At 35.7% G+C, this 15,036-nt stretch overlaps 1 protein-coding gene across 5 annotated transcripts in view; it reads right to left on the reverse strand.

The window, feature by feature from the left end:
* Nucleotides 1–15,036, reverse strand: part of Trak2 (trafficking kinesin protein 2) — a 58,168-nt gene that overhangs the window by 36,774 nt on the left and 6,358 nt on the right. For 3 of the 5 annotated variants that reach the window (XM_047543345.1, XM_047543347.1, XM_047543346.1), the window contains one exon: nucleotides 2,168–2,457. In XM_047543345.1, the coding sequence (XP_047399301.1) occupies nucleotides 2,168–2,258 (91 nt within the window). In that variant the 5' untranslated portion in view covers nucleotides 2,259–2,457. Of the gene's footprint in view, nucleotides 1–1,819; nucleotides 1,912–2,167; nucleotides 2,458–12,608; nucleotides 12,691–15,036 lie in introns of those variants that run through there. The other 2 variants (XM_047543350.1, XM_047543349.1) reach the window with 2 other exon arrangements.

The following is a 15,036-nucleotide window of genomic DNA, read 5'->3' on the forward strand; positions in this document are numbered from 1 at the left end:
TGGGAGGCCCTAAGAAATTTAGCAAGACTATCTCAAAGTAAAAAAACAAAAAGGGATGGGGATGTGGCTCAGTGGTTTAGCACCCCTGGTACCAAAACAGACAAATAAAAATAACTGTAAAATGGACCACTGAGCTAAATGTAAAATCAAAAACTACAAAACCTTTAAGAAAAAATAGGACAAAAATCTTAGTGATTTTTCAGATATTCAAAGATTTCTCAGAAATGAAAGAAAATGAACTGTTATGCCTCGCAAGCACAAGGCCCTGGGTTCAATCTCCAGCACTGCAAAAAAAAAGAAAAGAAAAGAAAATGAACTGTTGAAGCAAAAATTGCTCAAATAAACTACATCAAAATTTAAAATTTCTGCTTTCCAAAAGACATCATTAATAAGATGAAAGGAAGCTAGAGAAAATATTTGCAATTCATTTATTTAACAAAGAATATGTAAGAATATGTAAGAAACACTTATAATTCAATACTTACAATTCAATAATAAAACATTAAAAAAAAAAAGGCAGGGCTGGGGATATAGCTCAATTGGTAGAGTGCTTGCAAGCACAAGGCCCTGGGTTTGATCCCTAGCACTGCAAAACAAAACAAACAAACAAAACAAACAGGCAAATGACTTGCATAGAAATTCAAAATGAGATCCAGAAATGGACAATAAACACATGAAAAGATGTTAAACATCACTAGACATTAAGAATATATAAAATAATACCACCAAGAGAAGCGGGTACACATCTACTAGAATGACTGAAAAACAAAAGCACTGACCTTACTGATGATGTGGAGCAATCTATAGCCCACAGGCCAACTCCAGCTTGTTGCCTCTGCCTGGCTTTATAAACCAAATTTCACTGGAACACAATTACACTCATTCTTTTATGTATTACCTATGGTTGCTTTTCTGCCATAACAGAGATGTTGCAACCTCACAGTAAAATTGAATGAACTACCATGCTTAACACAAGTGGATTAATCTCAAAAACATGCTGTAGCACAAAAAAAGCCAGCACAAAAATTTTGACTTATCTGTAATTCTAGAATAAGCAAATTTGATCTATAGTGGCAAAAGCAGATTTATGATGCCTGGAGCTAGAAGTAAGGAGTGAGGAGATTTGGTTATAAGGAAACTTCTGTAGAAAGATAAAAAATTCTAAAACTTTGATTATACTGGTAGTTATATGAGTGTAAATATTTGCTAAAACTCAAACTGTACACTTAAAATAGGTATTTATTTAATAAATGGGTATTTATTTTAAATGGGATATTTATTTTATCTTAATAAAGATGGTTCGATAAAGCTGATTTTGAGTTTTTGTTTTTTTTTTAAACGCAGTACTGGGGATTAAACCCAGGGGCTCTGTACTACTGAGCTATATTCCCAGCCCTTTTATTTTTTATTTTGAGATAAAGTCTTACTAAGTTGCCCAGGCTGGCCTCAAGTTTGCAATCTTCCTGCTTCAACCTCCCGTAGCTAGTGCAGCAATATAACTGAATTAAAAACAAACAAACGAACAAACAAAACACAACTTTAGGTTTGGATGGGTGTTAGCATTTGGAATTTTTTTGATTTTTAGAAAAGTGGCACTGTGTGTTACATAACATTCCCATCTGGTTTTCTAGCTGTATCCCATATTTAATATATTAAAACATCTTTAGTAAACATGAATATTCTCAGATAAATCTAGAAGAGGCCACACAAACCAGAGTAAATAAATTTTAGAACCAAAGTTTGGAAAATATTTTTGAATTTTCCGAGTTTTTGTTTTGTTTAAATTTAGCATTGCAGATGAGACATTAAGGTCCTGTACCTATGTTTGTATATCCTGTAGGTCCCGAGAGCTTCTCGTGTGCTAGGCACTGTTGTCAGGGTACAAAACACACAGGTAATCCTGTTTTCACCCTGTGGTGAGATAAGAAGATTGGTGCAATGCAGTCTCTGCTCACTAGCGGATCAGAGGGCATATGGAAGTCAGACATACAAGGGAGCTTTTGATAATGCAAAAGGTGACCAGGGCATGGAGAGATTAATTCAGTCCGAGGAGATCAGGCTGGAGGGAAGCTGAGGTTTCAACATGGCAGGTCATATAGGGCAGATTGAGGTGTTTGCATATTATCCTATAAGCAATAGCACTTCAGTATTATCAAACTGGACTTACCAGTGATGCTCTCCGAGTCTCTGTGATTGCTACTCATGAGGTTCTCTTCACCTGTTGGTGATGTAAAAATGGCATTCTGGGATTGACTCATGCAGGACCCTTTCTTGCTTTGGTTGAAAAGGACAGCTTTGGTATGAATCAGGGTAAAGGAAATCCATCAAGCCATTTAATAAAGAAATAGATGTAGTCATAAGGATGTTTTCTTTTGAACAGATTTTCTCTGATGAGTCAAATGGCATCTGCAGCAATGAATGCTCTCATGTGATTATCATCGCTTGGACAGTCATGACCTAAAACAAAGAACAGATCACATGATTAGAATTCAGCATGTTCTTTAATAAACAGTAATCTAATTACCTGGCAAGTCTGTCAATTAAAAATATTTTTCTAATGATATACATAACAACATGCAAAGTCTCAAAGGAATTATGCTGCAAAAAAGTCAAGATGAAAAAAGTATATGGTTTATAATTCCATTTAAATAAAAATTCTAGAAAAAAAAAACTTATCTACAGTGACAGAAAGTAGATCAGCAGCTGCCTGAATTGGGGGAGGAATTACTAAAGGGCAGGAGAAAAAGTCTGGGGTATGATGAATATGTTATTATTTTGATGGTGGTAATGACTAAGTGTGTGTGCTTGTGTGTGAAATGTGATCAAATTGCATACCTAAAACATGCAATTTGATGCATGTTAATTATTTTTCAATATAGCTATTTACATTATTTTTAAAGGAAATCAACTGTTTAAAGGTATATAAAAATATCATAGTGTAGGAACTAGAACATATATAGAAATAAAATGTAGTACACTAGTACAGAGGCCAGGAAGGAAAAACAGGGGCATCCTGCCATAAGGCTTTTACACTACATGTCAAATAGTAAAATACTATTTGAAGGCAGACCATTATAAATTAAAGAGAGAGGTAGACTATGATAAAATAAAGAGGTATTCTATAAACCTGAAAGTAAACAATGAAATAACTCAAGAATTATAACAAACCAATGAAAGAGATGAAATGGAATAACACAAATCAGGTTTCTTAACCCTGCCCACTATTGTCATCTTGGGTCATTTGGGTGGCACATGGTGTGTACTAAAGGATGTTTAGCAGCAACTCTGTCTTGTACTGACCAGGTGTTAGAAGAAAAAGTTATTTTCAATTTCTAAGAAAACATTTTTTAAAAAGTAATGTTACTGATTTGCTTGTGAAAAGGGAAGAGAGGGAGGGAGAGTACAAAAAGAAGAAAGTGAAAAGGAGGGAGGAGGAAGAGGATGAAAAGGGAGAGAATAAAAGCAAATGATCTCTCACACTGGTCTGACTTAAGCTGATTTTTAAAAAGATCTGTGATTCTTTTAATCACATTTTAATCAAAGACCACAGTGAAAACCTAACAATAACCTTGAGATCTTCTGTTCACCAGTTAGTTACAAACTAGCTGGTTTAATCTCATTACCATTTCTATTTTTTAACTTCAATTTTTTGTATCTGTATATCACACAAGAACACACACAAAAAATTGCATATGAGTTTTGACACTGGATTCCAGAACTTTGCTCTAAAGCATTGCTTTGTAATTAGCTCTGGATGTTTTGTTAATTGTTTGGTTTGAATTCTTATATAAAAGAATAGAGAAAACCAAGTTGAACACAAAACTAAGTCCACCTTAAGAGTCATGCAAGGAGAATGTAGCTCTCCAGGACAATCCAGGAACCTGCGCAGCCTGCACACCATGCAGCAGGTCAGGGATCTGAAAATGGAATGCTCCTCCTGGTGACTCCTTAGAACATGCCCTGGTCTAAATCTGAACTCAGTACAATCAATTTGGAGTAGCAGCAGTAAGTATACTACATGTATGCACCTCGACATTATTCAAGTCTGAATTTTAATCTCATTTACTGCTTTTCTTACCTTTAGCACATAATTTGCCATTTTTGAGTCTTACTGTTCATTGCCAAGATGGGGGTATTAAATACCCTTATAAGAAAGACCAGATATGAGGATTAAATTTAAAAAAAAATTTCCCTGCTTGGTACCCAATACTCAGGAGATACTCATTTCTTTCGGCTTTTCTCTACTATAGCTTGGGCATGAGGAGATGTTTTCTACCTAACATTTCTTAGGTTTCTGTTCAAGTATGGAACAGATGCATTTGAATATAATCTGAGTAATCTCTTTGTGCTCCTGGGAAAAAAGTAACAAGGAGCACAGAAGAGATTACTCAGGTAATAAAGGAATAAGTAATTTAGGAATATAGTAACAGTGTCATAAAACTGGGAATACTGAGGGTATTATTACCAAAGTTTATTCCTTTGATATTCTGAAGAAGGATTGCTTTTAATAGAAAGTCTTAACTTTCTGCATAAACATGGTGGCTATATTAGTTTCTACAGCTGCTAAAACAATTTGCTGCAAACTTAGTGGCTCAACACCACCCACCCCGGTATTATCTTACAGTCCTGGAGGTCAGAAGGACGAAAATGTTTCATTGCACCAATACCAAGGTGTTGGCAGAGCAGCGTTCTCTCCTGCTGGAGGCCCCAAGGGAAAACCCATTCCTTGCCTCTTCTACCCTCTACAGCTGTACTCCTTGGCTCAGGGCCTTCTCCACCATCTTCAAAGCCAGCAGTACAGCATCTTCAAATCTCCTTCTCCGATTCCATTGTCCCACTGCTGCCTTTTGCTACCCAAATATCCCTTTGTCTCCTTCTTATAAGGACACCTGTAATTATGTTTAAGGCCCAACAGGCTAATCCAGGATAATCCATCTCAAGATCTTTATTTAGGCATGTCTGCAAAATCCCTTTTGCCTACTGTAACATTCACAGGTTCTAGGGAGTTGGGTCTGGATACTTTTGAGGGGCCACTATTCAGCCTACCATGGTTAAAAACATGAATTCTTCAGCTACAGTACCTAAGTCTGAATTGCAGAGCCACCACTTATAATTTATGGTGATATAATGGGGATTAAATGAGTTATGAGGAAGAAAAAGTAGTATCAGTCTCAGGGTATTATTGGGAGAATTACATGAGTTAATACATACATAGGTCTTGGAATAATGCCACAATATACAGTAAATGCTATATAAGTATTAGTTATTTCTATCACCACCAAAGTACATTCTTATTATCATTATCATTACTATTATTGTACCTTACACAACGTTGGGTGCAATGGAAAGTCTATCACTGACAGCTTGATGGCATCTTCTCTCAACATAAGAAGTCAAGAAGTCACATTTACTTCCTGCCCTCTGACAAACTATGTTAAGTTTAGGACAATTATTTTCTTTCAGTCTCTTAGATGTACAAATAAACAGAAAGCACAGTCAGAGTTCTGAACTTGGTAGAAACTGAATTTTGACAAGTACAAACAACACATTTTCAGTGCCTTTTCTAGTTTGGATACACATATTCTCAGTACTTCTTTGAGAACCACCTACTTTCTCTGCTGGATCTTAATTCAATCCTTTTAGAAACAACTGTTTTTGTTTAAAAAAAAAAATCAAGCACATGTTACTTAACAAAAAAGCAGGTCTCTAATTCAAGAACATATAGGAGGGGGGAAAAAAGTAACCAAATAACTTATTTTAATAAGAGACAAAAAGACAAACCAAAACAGGTCATTGATCTAAATATTGCTGGTAGACAAAACATGGCTAATTACTTAGTTTAGCTCAGTCATGGAACTAAATGGTCAACAGTGAATGCCTAAATGTAGGCCCTGTGCCTTAAAAAAATCTTGCTACTTCCTTAAAACAGGATATTCTGGTCAAAACAAGGAAAGGGATAAAACAACCCAAGGAGAACAAACTTGTGGGAATGTAAAGTCTGGAAATACAGTAAATATAATGACTTAATGAAACACTGACACCGGAAATATATTTCCAAATTTAATTTTAGAAACGATATTTGGCTTTTACTTTGGCTGCTGATCTACATGTAGGAGTAGAAACAGTGCCACTTACCCACTCTGTAGCAGCTGCCCGGGCAGTGGCAAATAAACCCAGACCAAGACAAGCTGTGTAATTTTGAAAATAAAATAAATTCACTATGTTCCTATATTACATAATAGATTTTTGACAAAGACCCATTAATGGGAATGTACCTGGACACACCACAGACAAAATGTACCAAAAAGAACCACAGTAATTTAAAAATAAAATATTGAGCCACATAAAGACTCCAACATGGCTTCAGTACTAAGAGTGAGGGCAAAAAAAACCAAGGTGGCATGTGTGTGGAAGGATGTCACCACAAAAATCCAGCCCAGCTAGGGAGCAGCAGACATCCCAAAGGCAGAGACCATGAACCATGTCCAGCTGCAGAGTCCACAGAAAACTACACTGGTTACATCCCAGCTTAGCTGTTCTACCAGCAATTATACAGAACAGCACAGCTATTCTTCCAGCAATCTGTCTCTCCTTTTTTTTTTTTTAATTGCCGTTCAATTTATCAATCACTAGGGTTTTCAGAATATGAAATGCACAGAGGCAGCTCTACTTACAAACACTGGCTTCCAAAAGGCTGCTAAATCCAACAGTTTAAACATCCAAAACCATGAGAGAGATTTAGGCTTATGGGTTCAGCATTTCCTCCTATCTTATATATTTTGGGCATTTTCTGTTTAGAATGAACATTTGCAGAGGCAGGCAACCCCTCCTTACCACAATCTTCACCAACAGAAGGGTGGTAACCTCTGGCAGCTAAGGAATCCACATCAGAGCTTTGCCTGCAGATAAAGGACCTGGAACCTATGGTGCCAACTGTAGTTCTTGATAAGTTTCCACAGAGCACTTTCATTTGCTATGCTTAGCCTTTAAGGTGCTGAACTCCTAACCTTTACCTGAATTAACCTCTGACTAAGTAGGCATTCTATTTTAATAATGATCCTCTGCTAAAACCATTTCTGATAGTTTCATAACAGCTAAGCTGCTCTGCCTGAGATGAGGGGAATAACATTTTTCTTTTTCTTGAAAGGAAGAGGGAAGGAAGAGAGATCCCATGGAGATGACAGCAGCTTGGAGGACACAGGAAATCCTAGGGAGGGTTTTGGCATCCCCATAACATGAAACTGAAAGTCTGAGTCAACTATTTACCTCTTGAAGGATCTGGACACTCACTGACATTAGGTGCCAGACATACTAAAATATTATTTTACAAGGGCAGCTGCTACCAAGAATTATGATCCAGGATGTTAATAAAATCATCAGTTATTTTAGTTTTAAATATTTTCTTGTTATTATTGAGGCAGGATCTCACTATGTTGCTCAGGTTGCCCTTGAATTCCTGGGCTCAAGTAAACATTGTCTCAGACTCCAGACTAGCTGAACTATAAGTGCATACGACTGGTTTTGTCTTTTTCTTAAACACAGAAAATAAGATCCTTCTGATTAAAGTAATGGTTAAAGAAAGGAAAAGTCAAATAGAGGTCTTTAAAAAATGAGTAAAGCAGAGTAAAAGGCACTACAGAGTTTGTGGGTTTCCTGTTCTCCCCTCTGCCCATCCCCACAAAATGACGGAAACACCTCAAGCAGAGACATTTTATATAATAGATTCTGGGGTTATTGAATTATGTACTATACTTTTGGGACCAAATAAATCCTTCTCCAGCAAGTCAGAAAGCATTTTCTCTAAATGTAGATTGGCAAAATTTAGTTAGCAGATTAAATTTAAAGAAAACTACCAATTGGAAAACCTAGAAACACTTTATGGAAGATTAAGAAATAGGTTGAACAATAGATAGAATTATACTGTCAGACTTAAGAGTATTACTAAAAAAGATAATGAAAAATAAATAAAAGTAAAGTAAAAAAAGTATTACTAAAGCATTAATCTCTAGGGTATATAAAGAACTCAAAAAACTTACCACACACACACACACAAAAACCCAATCAATAAACAGGTTAAGGAACCGAACAGACACTTCACAGAAGAAGAAATACAATCTATCAACAAATATATGAAAAAAATGTTCAACATATCTAGCAATTAGAGAAATGCAAATCGAAACTCTAAGATTTCATTTCACTTCAATGAGAATGGCAATTATCAAGAATACAAGCAACAATAAATGTTGGCGAGGATGTGGGGAAAAAGGTCCATTCATACATTGCTAGTGGGAATGCAAATTGGTGCAACCATTATGGAAAGCAGTATGGAGATTCCTCAGAAATCTTGGAATGGAACCCAGCTATCCCATTCCTTGGTTTATAGCCAAAGGACTTAAAAATCAGCAACTCAATTCACAATAGCTAAACTATGGAACCAACCTAGGTGTCCTTCAACAGATGAATGGATAAAGATAATGTGATATATGTATACAGTGGAATATTACTCAGCTTTAAAGAAGAATGAAATTCTGGCATTTGCAGGTAAATGGATGGAGCTGGAGAATATCATGCTAAGTGAAATAAGGCAAACCCAAAATACCAAAGGCCAAATGTTTTTTCTGATATGCGGATGCTAATTCACAATAAGAGTGGAAGGTCTAGGGAAGAATAGAGTTACTGTAGATTAGGTACAGGGAAGTGAAGGTAGGGGAAGAGGTATAGAGGTAGGAAGAATAGTAGAGTGAAAGAGATGTTACTATCTCATGTACATATATGACTGCATGACTGATATGATCCTACAACATGTACAATCAAAAAATGCATAAATGAATTCTACTATCCTATATAGCTAATTAGAACAAATTTTTAAAATTTTAAAAATTTTTTTAAAAGAAAAAATGTTGGGGGGCAGTAATAAATAGTGATTTTGCACAAGGAAAAGAAAAAATATGGTGAAATTCTATGTAGAGATAGAACTGGAGAAGAAAAGAATGGGAAGTACTTTTAGAGAATCAGAGCTAATATGAACTAGATTGCTGACTTTTATTTGGTTATAAAATTTGTTTGTGATTACTGATTTTTTTTTTCATTCCATCACTGGCATAGTACTTTTATGCTGGATGGCTGCTTTGTTGATATGGTTAAAGTTGCTTTGCCTGCTGTTAAAATGCGAGTAGGACTGTCCTGTGATGCAATAAATGGTGTTTGCAGGGAAAAAAAAGTATTACTTTATAATTCATAATTTGTAATTTCTTTAGGACTCAGCTTCAAATCAAATAGCTAAGAAGACCCCTTGAAATGGTGCTTTCACATAACAGTAAGGAATATAATATTTTTAAAGAGCACTAAGAAAAAAATGTGGTTTTCATTATATTTATTAGCATACATTAATTATACAAAATAATGGGTTTCTTCACACATGCATATAATGTACTTTGGTCAAAATGTAAATTGCTTTGGGTTGCTTAAAATGATTCTAAATTCTTCAGTTATTTAAAAATTATAGTACTTAAGGCCTTCATAAGCAGAAGGTCCCATGTAATAAGCAAAACTGTAGGCAATACTGCTCTTCAAATAAACATTATCACTGACATTAGAACATGCAATCTTACATGACCAGGAACAGGGTGTAACTTAAAAAGGGGAGTGAGTGATGTTCAGGATGGAAGAATAGTGATTACAAACATATTTATAAACACATGTAATTCAAGAACTATTCTAGCATTATCTGCACGTCTAAGACATGTAACTATTTTAATAATGTAACTCTCCTAGGCAAGAGAGTTTCTAATTATATTATGATTAAACATAAGACTCATTTTTCAAAACCAGTTGTCACAATCATCTCCAGGATTTCAAGATACACTTACTTTTGAGTAAGAAATGACATGTATTGGATGATTTTGGTTTGCAAATGAAATTTAGGAAATGAATAAGAACAGATAATGTTTTGGTTAGCTGTTGGCTATTTGTAACTCAGGAGACCATGAGATTCTGAGCTTAAAGATACAGTTAGAAAGTAGCTGAGGTAATTCAGGAATTCTCTTCCTTGACCTGCCTTTAATGACTAGTAATTACCAGTTCTTCAGGATTTTCTCATGAATCCTCTTGTTTTTCTCCCCAGAAATCCTTCTACTTCAAAGGCCTTAATTTCCAACTGCATGATAGTCAATCCTCAAGTTGTATCTTTAGTTCCAACTGGCATGTCAAGACTTTAAACTGGAAATCTCAATATCAATTTATAATTGGTACCATAAATTCCTTACATTCTAAACTGAATTTCTTTTTCTTCTCCCATGAAATTAGTTTTTTTCCTGCTTCACTGACAAGTTAATAAATCTAAGTCATCTTTCCTCTCCTCAACCCCTGCTTTGCATGTGGTCACTGATTTCTGTGGATTTATTCTCCAAGGCTACTGTGCTGGTCTTAGTTTAAAGCTATCTCTGTCCCTGCCTGCTTCAAGAGCTTCAGACCTGGTCCTTCAGCCTGGCTTTCTTACTCCAGCTAGCATGGCTCTTGGAATGCAAATTGCTACTCTGCTTGCTCTGTCCATTCTCTCATTGTGCTATTCCTTTAATTCCAGTATCCTTCAGCTCTAAACTTCTGGTAACTTGGTTTCTAGCACAGATTTTTCTATGAGAAAAATATACTAACTCTATGGGGGCCAAACTACACAATTCATTTGACACTTAAACTGTATATTAAGATTAGATATTCTGGCTTAGTTATCATTTGTTCGTGAGTTTGTTTAGTGTGACATCTCCAGGCCTGTTCAACTTTGAGTACACTGGGAAAACTTCAGTTTCTAGACCTACACAACTGAGGAGGAGATAACACTACACCATGAAAGTTTTCATGAGCAGGAACTAGTTCTCTGACACTGAAAGCATTTTAGATAATTCATGACTTTACTGGAGAATATACAAATGAAACTATATTGCAGAAGTTTTCTAAAATCAGCTTATAATGGTAAACAATTTATAATATGAGCATAAGAGCTTTGAGTTTCAAATGAAAATGATGAATATATTTGCATTTCTGTTCCAATTTTAGTCTTTTCTAATAGTAACAGTTAATACTGATAGAAAACTTACTGTGTACCTAGTATCACTTAAATGATTTTTGCCCATAATTCTCTTTAATTCTTACAACACCCCATGAAGTGGATGTTATTGCCACCATTTTATAGACAAGGATATTAAGGCTTAAAGATTTATTACCTTGCCTAAACACCAGGAATGAAACCTGTTTCTCTAAAGCTGGGGACCTCTAACCTGTAAGGTGTCCTGACAAAACATTGGGAGTGTAGGGGACAGAAAGTGTACATGTAGTTTGGAAAAAAGCTTCAGATAATTCTAATACAATCCTATTTCTCTATTCCACTTTTAAAAAACACATACTGATTACTGAAGAAAGAAGAAATTAAAAAGAGGGAAATAAACTCTGTTAAGTAGTTTATATTTGCTCTTAAAATTGAGCTATCTGGTCCTAAAGCTGAGTAAATTTACAATGACACAGAAGTGATCTGTGTTTTTATATACAACAGTTGCCTCTTTAATAAGACAGCCCCAAATCTGAATTTAATTCTGCCTTTAAATGGGTTATTCTACAACAACAACAACAACAAAAATACAGATCATTACTATAAATTGTTACTTGTTTTGAGTAATAAGTGGAATACAGATCAAAATAAATCATTCCAATAAATTAAGTCTACTTATATCATACTATCTTGTAAACAACAGGCATTCAATAAATATGTTAAATGAATGAATAGGCTATGGTTTAGTTGTATCCTTGCACTCGATAACAGGACAAAAAGTAAACTACATGAGACTTAAGAGCATCTGAAAATTGAAGAACTTCTTAGTTCAATCTATTAAAAACTATTAGGCCTCTCATGGGGTTCAGTAATAGTGGTATGTGTATGTGCAGGGGTATGCCAATAAAGCCCATCATTTACACTGTAGTTGCAAACATACCCTAGAGATGGAATTAACAGCATTATGGTAAACCCCCCAAGTCTTCAACATATACATATATTTTTGGCTTTCCACAGTCTTCTTATTTTAAAAACATTGACAGTAAGATGTTTTCCATCTAATGTTAAGACATGATAATGAGGAAAAGTCAAAAAAACTGCTATAGGAGGAAAAATATGTCTTTATATAAAAAAGAGTGAAAATAATTTGATGACTCAAGGCCATTATTATAATGTATGTAATAATGTATGGTGATATCCTCCAGGATTATAAGATCTTAAAGAGTTCTTTCTCTATATATTAAATGACCCCTAATTAACTTATTTTTTCTTTTTTAGATTTTAAGCCCAACTCTAATTTTGTTTCCTTTTCCTATGAGGCTATCAGCTATCACACTTCAGTGTTGCCAGTGTGCTTCTCCCCTTTCCAACCTGATGTTGGGCTGAGAAACCAGATAACCAGGTTATCAAAGAACCCATAAGGTGTCTGCTTGAGACTGAACCCCAGGACCTGTTTTTCTACCCCTGGCTGGTTTCCCAAGAACCTCTGTCTTTCATCCCTCCAGCACCAGGGATTGAGCAGGCATTCTTTTCTTCCTTTGGCACTGTTGCCAAGTGCTTTTCTCACCTGTTTTCTTTTTCTTAGGCTGGCTCTGAATACACTCTATTCTTTCTTTACTACCTCCCAAGAAAAGTACAGGTCTTCCTCTTCTTTTGTGAGAATTTCACTGTTGATACATGGAAATACAAAGTGCATTACAAACATGGAAAAAAAGGTTTAGGAAATCTTAAAATTTCTCATTGTGATTTTGTTCTTTACCAGTGTTTAATGAAGCCTCTTCTTGGATTATCCCAGAGGACAATGTGTTCCCTTTTCATTTCTCCCTCATTACACTCTGAGCTCCTTAAAGGAAGATATCTTTTATATGTCCAAAACCTAATAGCCACTGACAGATTTAAAAGACTACAATACATGTAATACATTAAATGTCCAGATTAAAATGTCAACACACTGAATTAGAGAAAATTAATGAACAGCTTGTTACTAATAGATTTTTCGTTCATCACCAACTAAATGATTACCTCAAAAAGCAAAATCAAGCAAAGATTAAACATTCTGAAGAAAACACTGTATTTGCTTTATGAAAAACTCTACATAAAGGAATTGTGTTAGCGTGAGTTCAAAGCCAGCGTCAGCAAAAGCGAGGCACTAAGCAACTCAGTGAGACCTGTCTCTAAATAAAATACAAATTAGGCGTGGGAACTTGGCTCGGTGGTCAAGTGTCCTTGAGTTCAATCCCCGGTACCCCGCTGCGCAAAAAGAGAGTTGTGAGTTGTGTTAGAGTAATCTATCATTTTTATAGTAATGACACAGTACCACTTTTCTTATAATAGCTAAAAGAACTGAACCTTTATTTGGCTTTCATTAGTGTTTTTATGCTCTCTACTAAGCATCTGCAGATGATTACAAATGCATTTAAAATAAGCCCTGCATCAAATGAGAAATGATTCGATGTCTTCTTTTCAAAATTCACAACTGCTAAAATAAGCCTCATTTGTAGTCTTTCAATTTTGTGACTAAAAAGAAAATAAAAGCAAATTCAGAGGTTTGTCCTAGTACTAACTAAGAAAGATGAAAAGGGTTGAAAAGATTTTTTTTTTAAGCTGTTAAATTATATGGTTTAGGACAGTAGCACCATCTCAGAGACATTGTATTGGTTTCCAGGCTCCTCCTCCTCCTTTCTCCAGACAGAGTGCTCTTTCTTAACCAACAAACTTCCCTTTGTTTTGATTTATAACACTGGCCTGAAAATCCCAGCACTGTACATGACATGCCTATGACAGAAACCAGTAAGAGCAGAGAGCAGAGCTCTGTCACCTGGATTCCAAACAGCATTTACTTGATAGAAGAGATAAATTTTTAAGCAGTCCATTTTCTAAGTTCACTTGAATTTTAAATATAAAGAAGCAGTTAAATTCTCCTGAAGGATCACAAAACCATGTGAAAAGAGGCTGCAGCAAACTTAGTCACCAACCACAGGCCTCCCACCACAGGCATGCCCTCTATGACTTTCTTAAATGCCCTTTTTCTTCTGATACAGTTCCACATCACATCTCTCTCACTCTTCTCTGACCTCCCATTTGTTCTCCACTTCTCTCATACCTCCAATAAATTCACACAATGTATAACTAACTTCCTCTTCAAACACTGAGCATTAAGTGTAAACATAATCTCAATCATGCTCTTGCACACTAGTTGATGGGGGTATGAACTAGTAATGGTTGTAAAAGAGGAAGTAGGTGCCTAGAAGACAGAAAGGAGAAACTGACTTTTCATCATATGCCTTGCAATTTTTTGACCATGTATATATTCATATCCAGTTAAAAAATCATGAAACATGAGTCACTACTGCTGCCTTATCTAAACCATGCTCCACTGGCTATCCTTGTCCTCTACTAGCTTCACCATCTTCCTTGGCTTATTAACATGCTCAAAATCTTCCGCTTTACTAAAAACAGAAAAAGTTACAAAAGTCTCCCTTTCCCAAGACTTTGGTTTGCCCTCTATCAACTGCCCTCTGAGGTGATACTTGCACAATTTCTCCAGAGTGTTTTTATTTTTTCTGCCCCATCTCTCATTCATACACTTCATCCCATAACCTGATTTCTCCTGAAGTCACTCTCCTTTCCTCCACTGAGAGTCCCCGCCAACCAATCTATCAAGACTTTGCCAGTTGTTAAGCCATTTCTGGTTCAGTATTGATTGATGACTCCCTACTTCAAGTTTCCTTCCTTGGCTCTCCTGGGACCTACATCTTCCCGCCTGTTCTTAGATCCCTCACTGGATCCCCAGCACCCTCTTCTAGATCCTTAAATTTTATACTTTCCAGAGTTTTGATTGTGACTATATTTTTAGTTCTTGTTGCTATTGGATTTGTTTTTAATTTTTTTTCATTTACCTTTGTGTCAGCCAACTACCACCATGGATTACACTGCCTCTTTGGTTAACAACTCTCCAACTGGTTCTTCAGACTGCTACCTGAGCTCCACTCAAA

The sequence above is a fragment of the Sciurus carolinensis genome, chromosome 3 (assembly GCF_902686445.1).
Source record: "Sciurus carolinensis chromosome 3, mSciCar1.2, whole genome shotgun sequence".
Taxonomy (NCBI): Eukaryota; Metazoa; Chordata; class Mammalia; order Rodentia; family Sciuridae; genus Sciurus; species Sciurus carolinensis.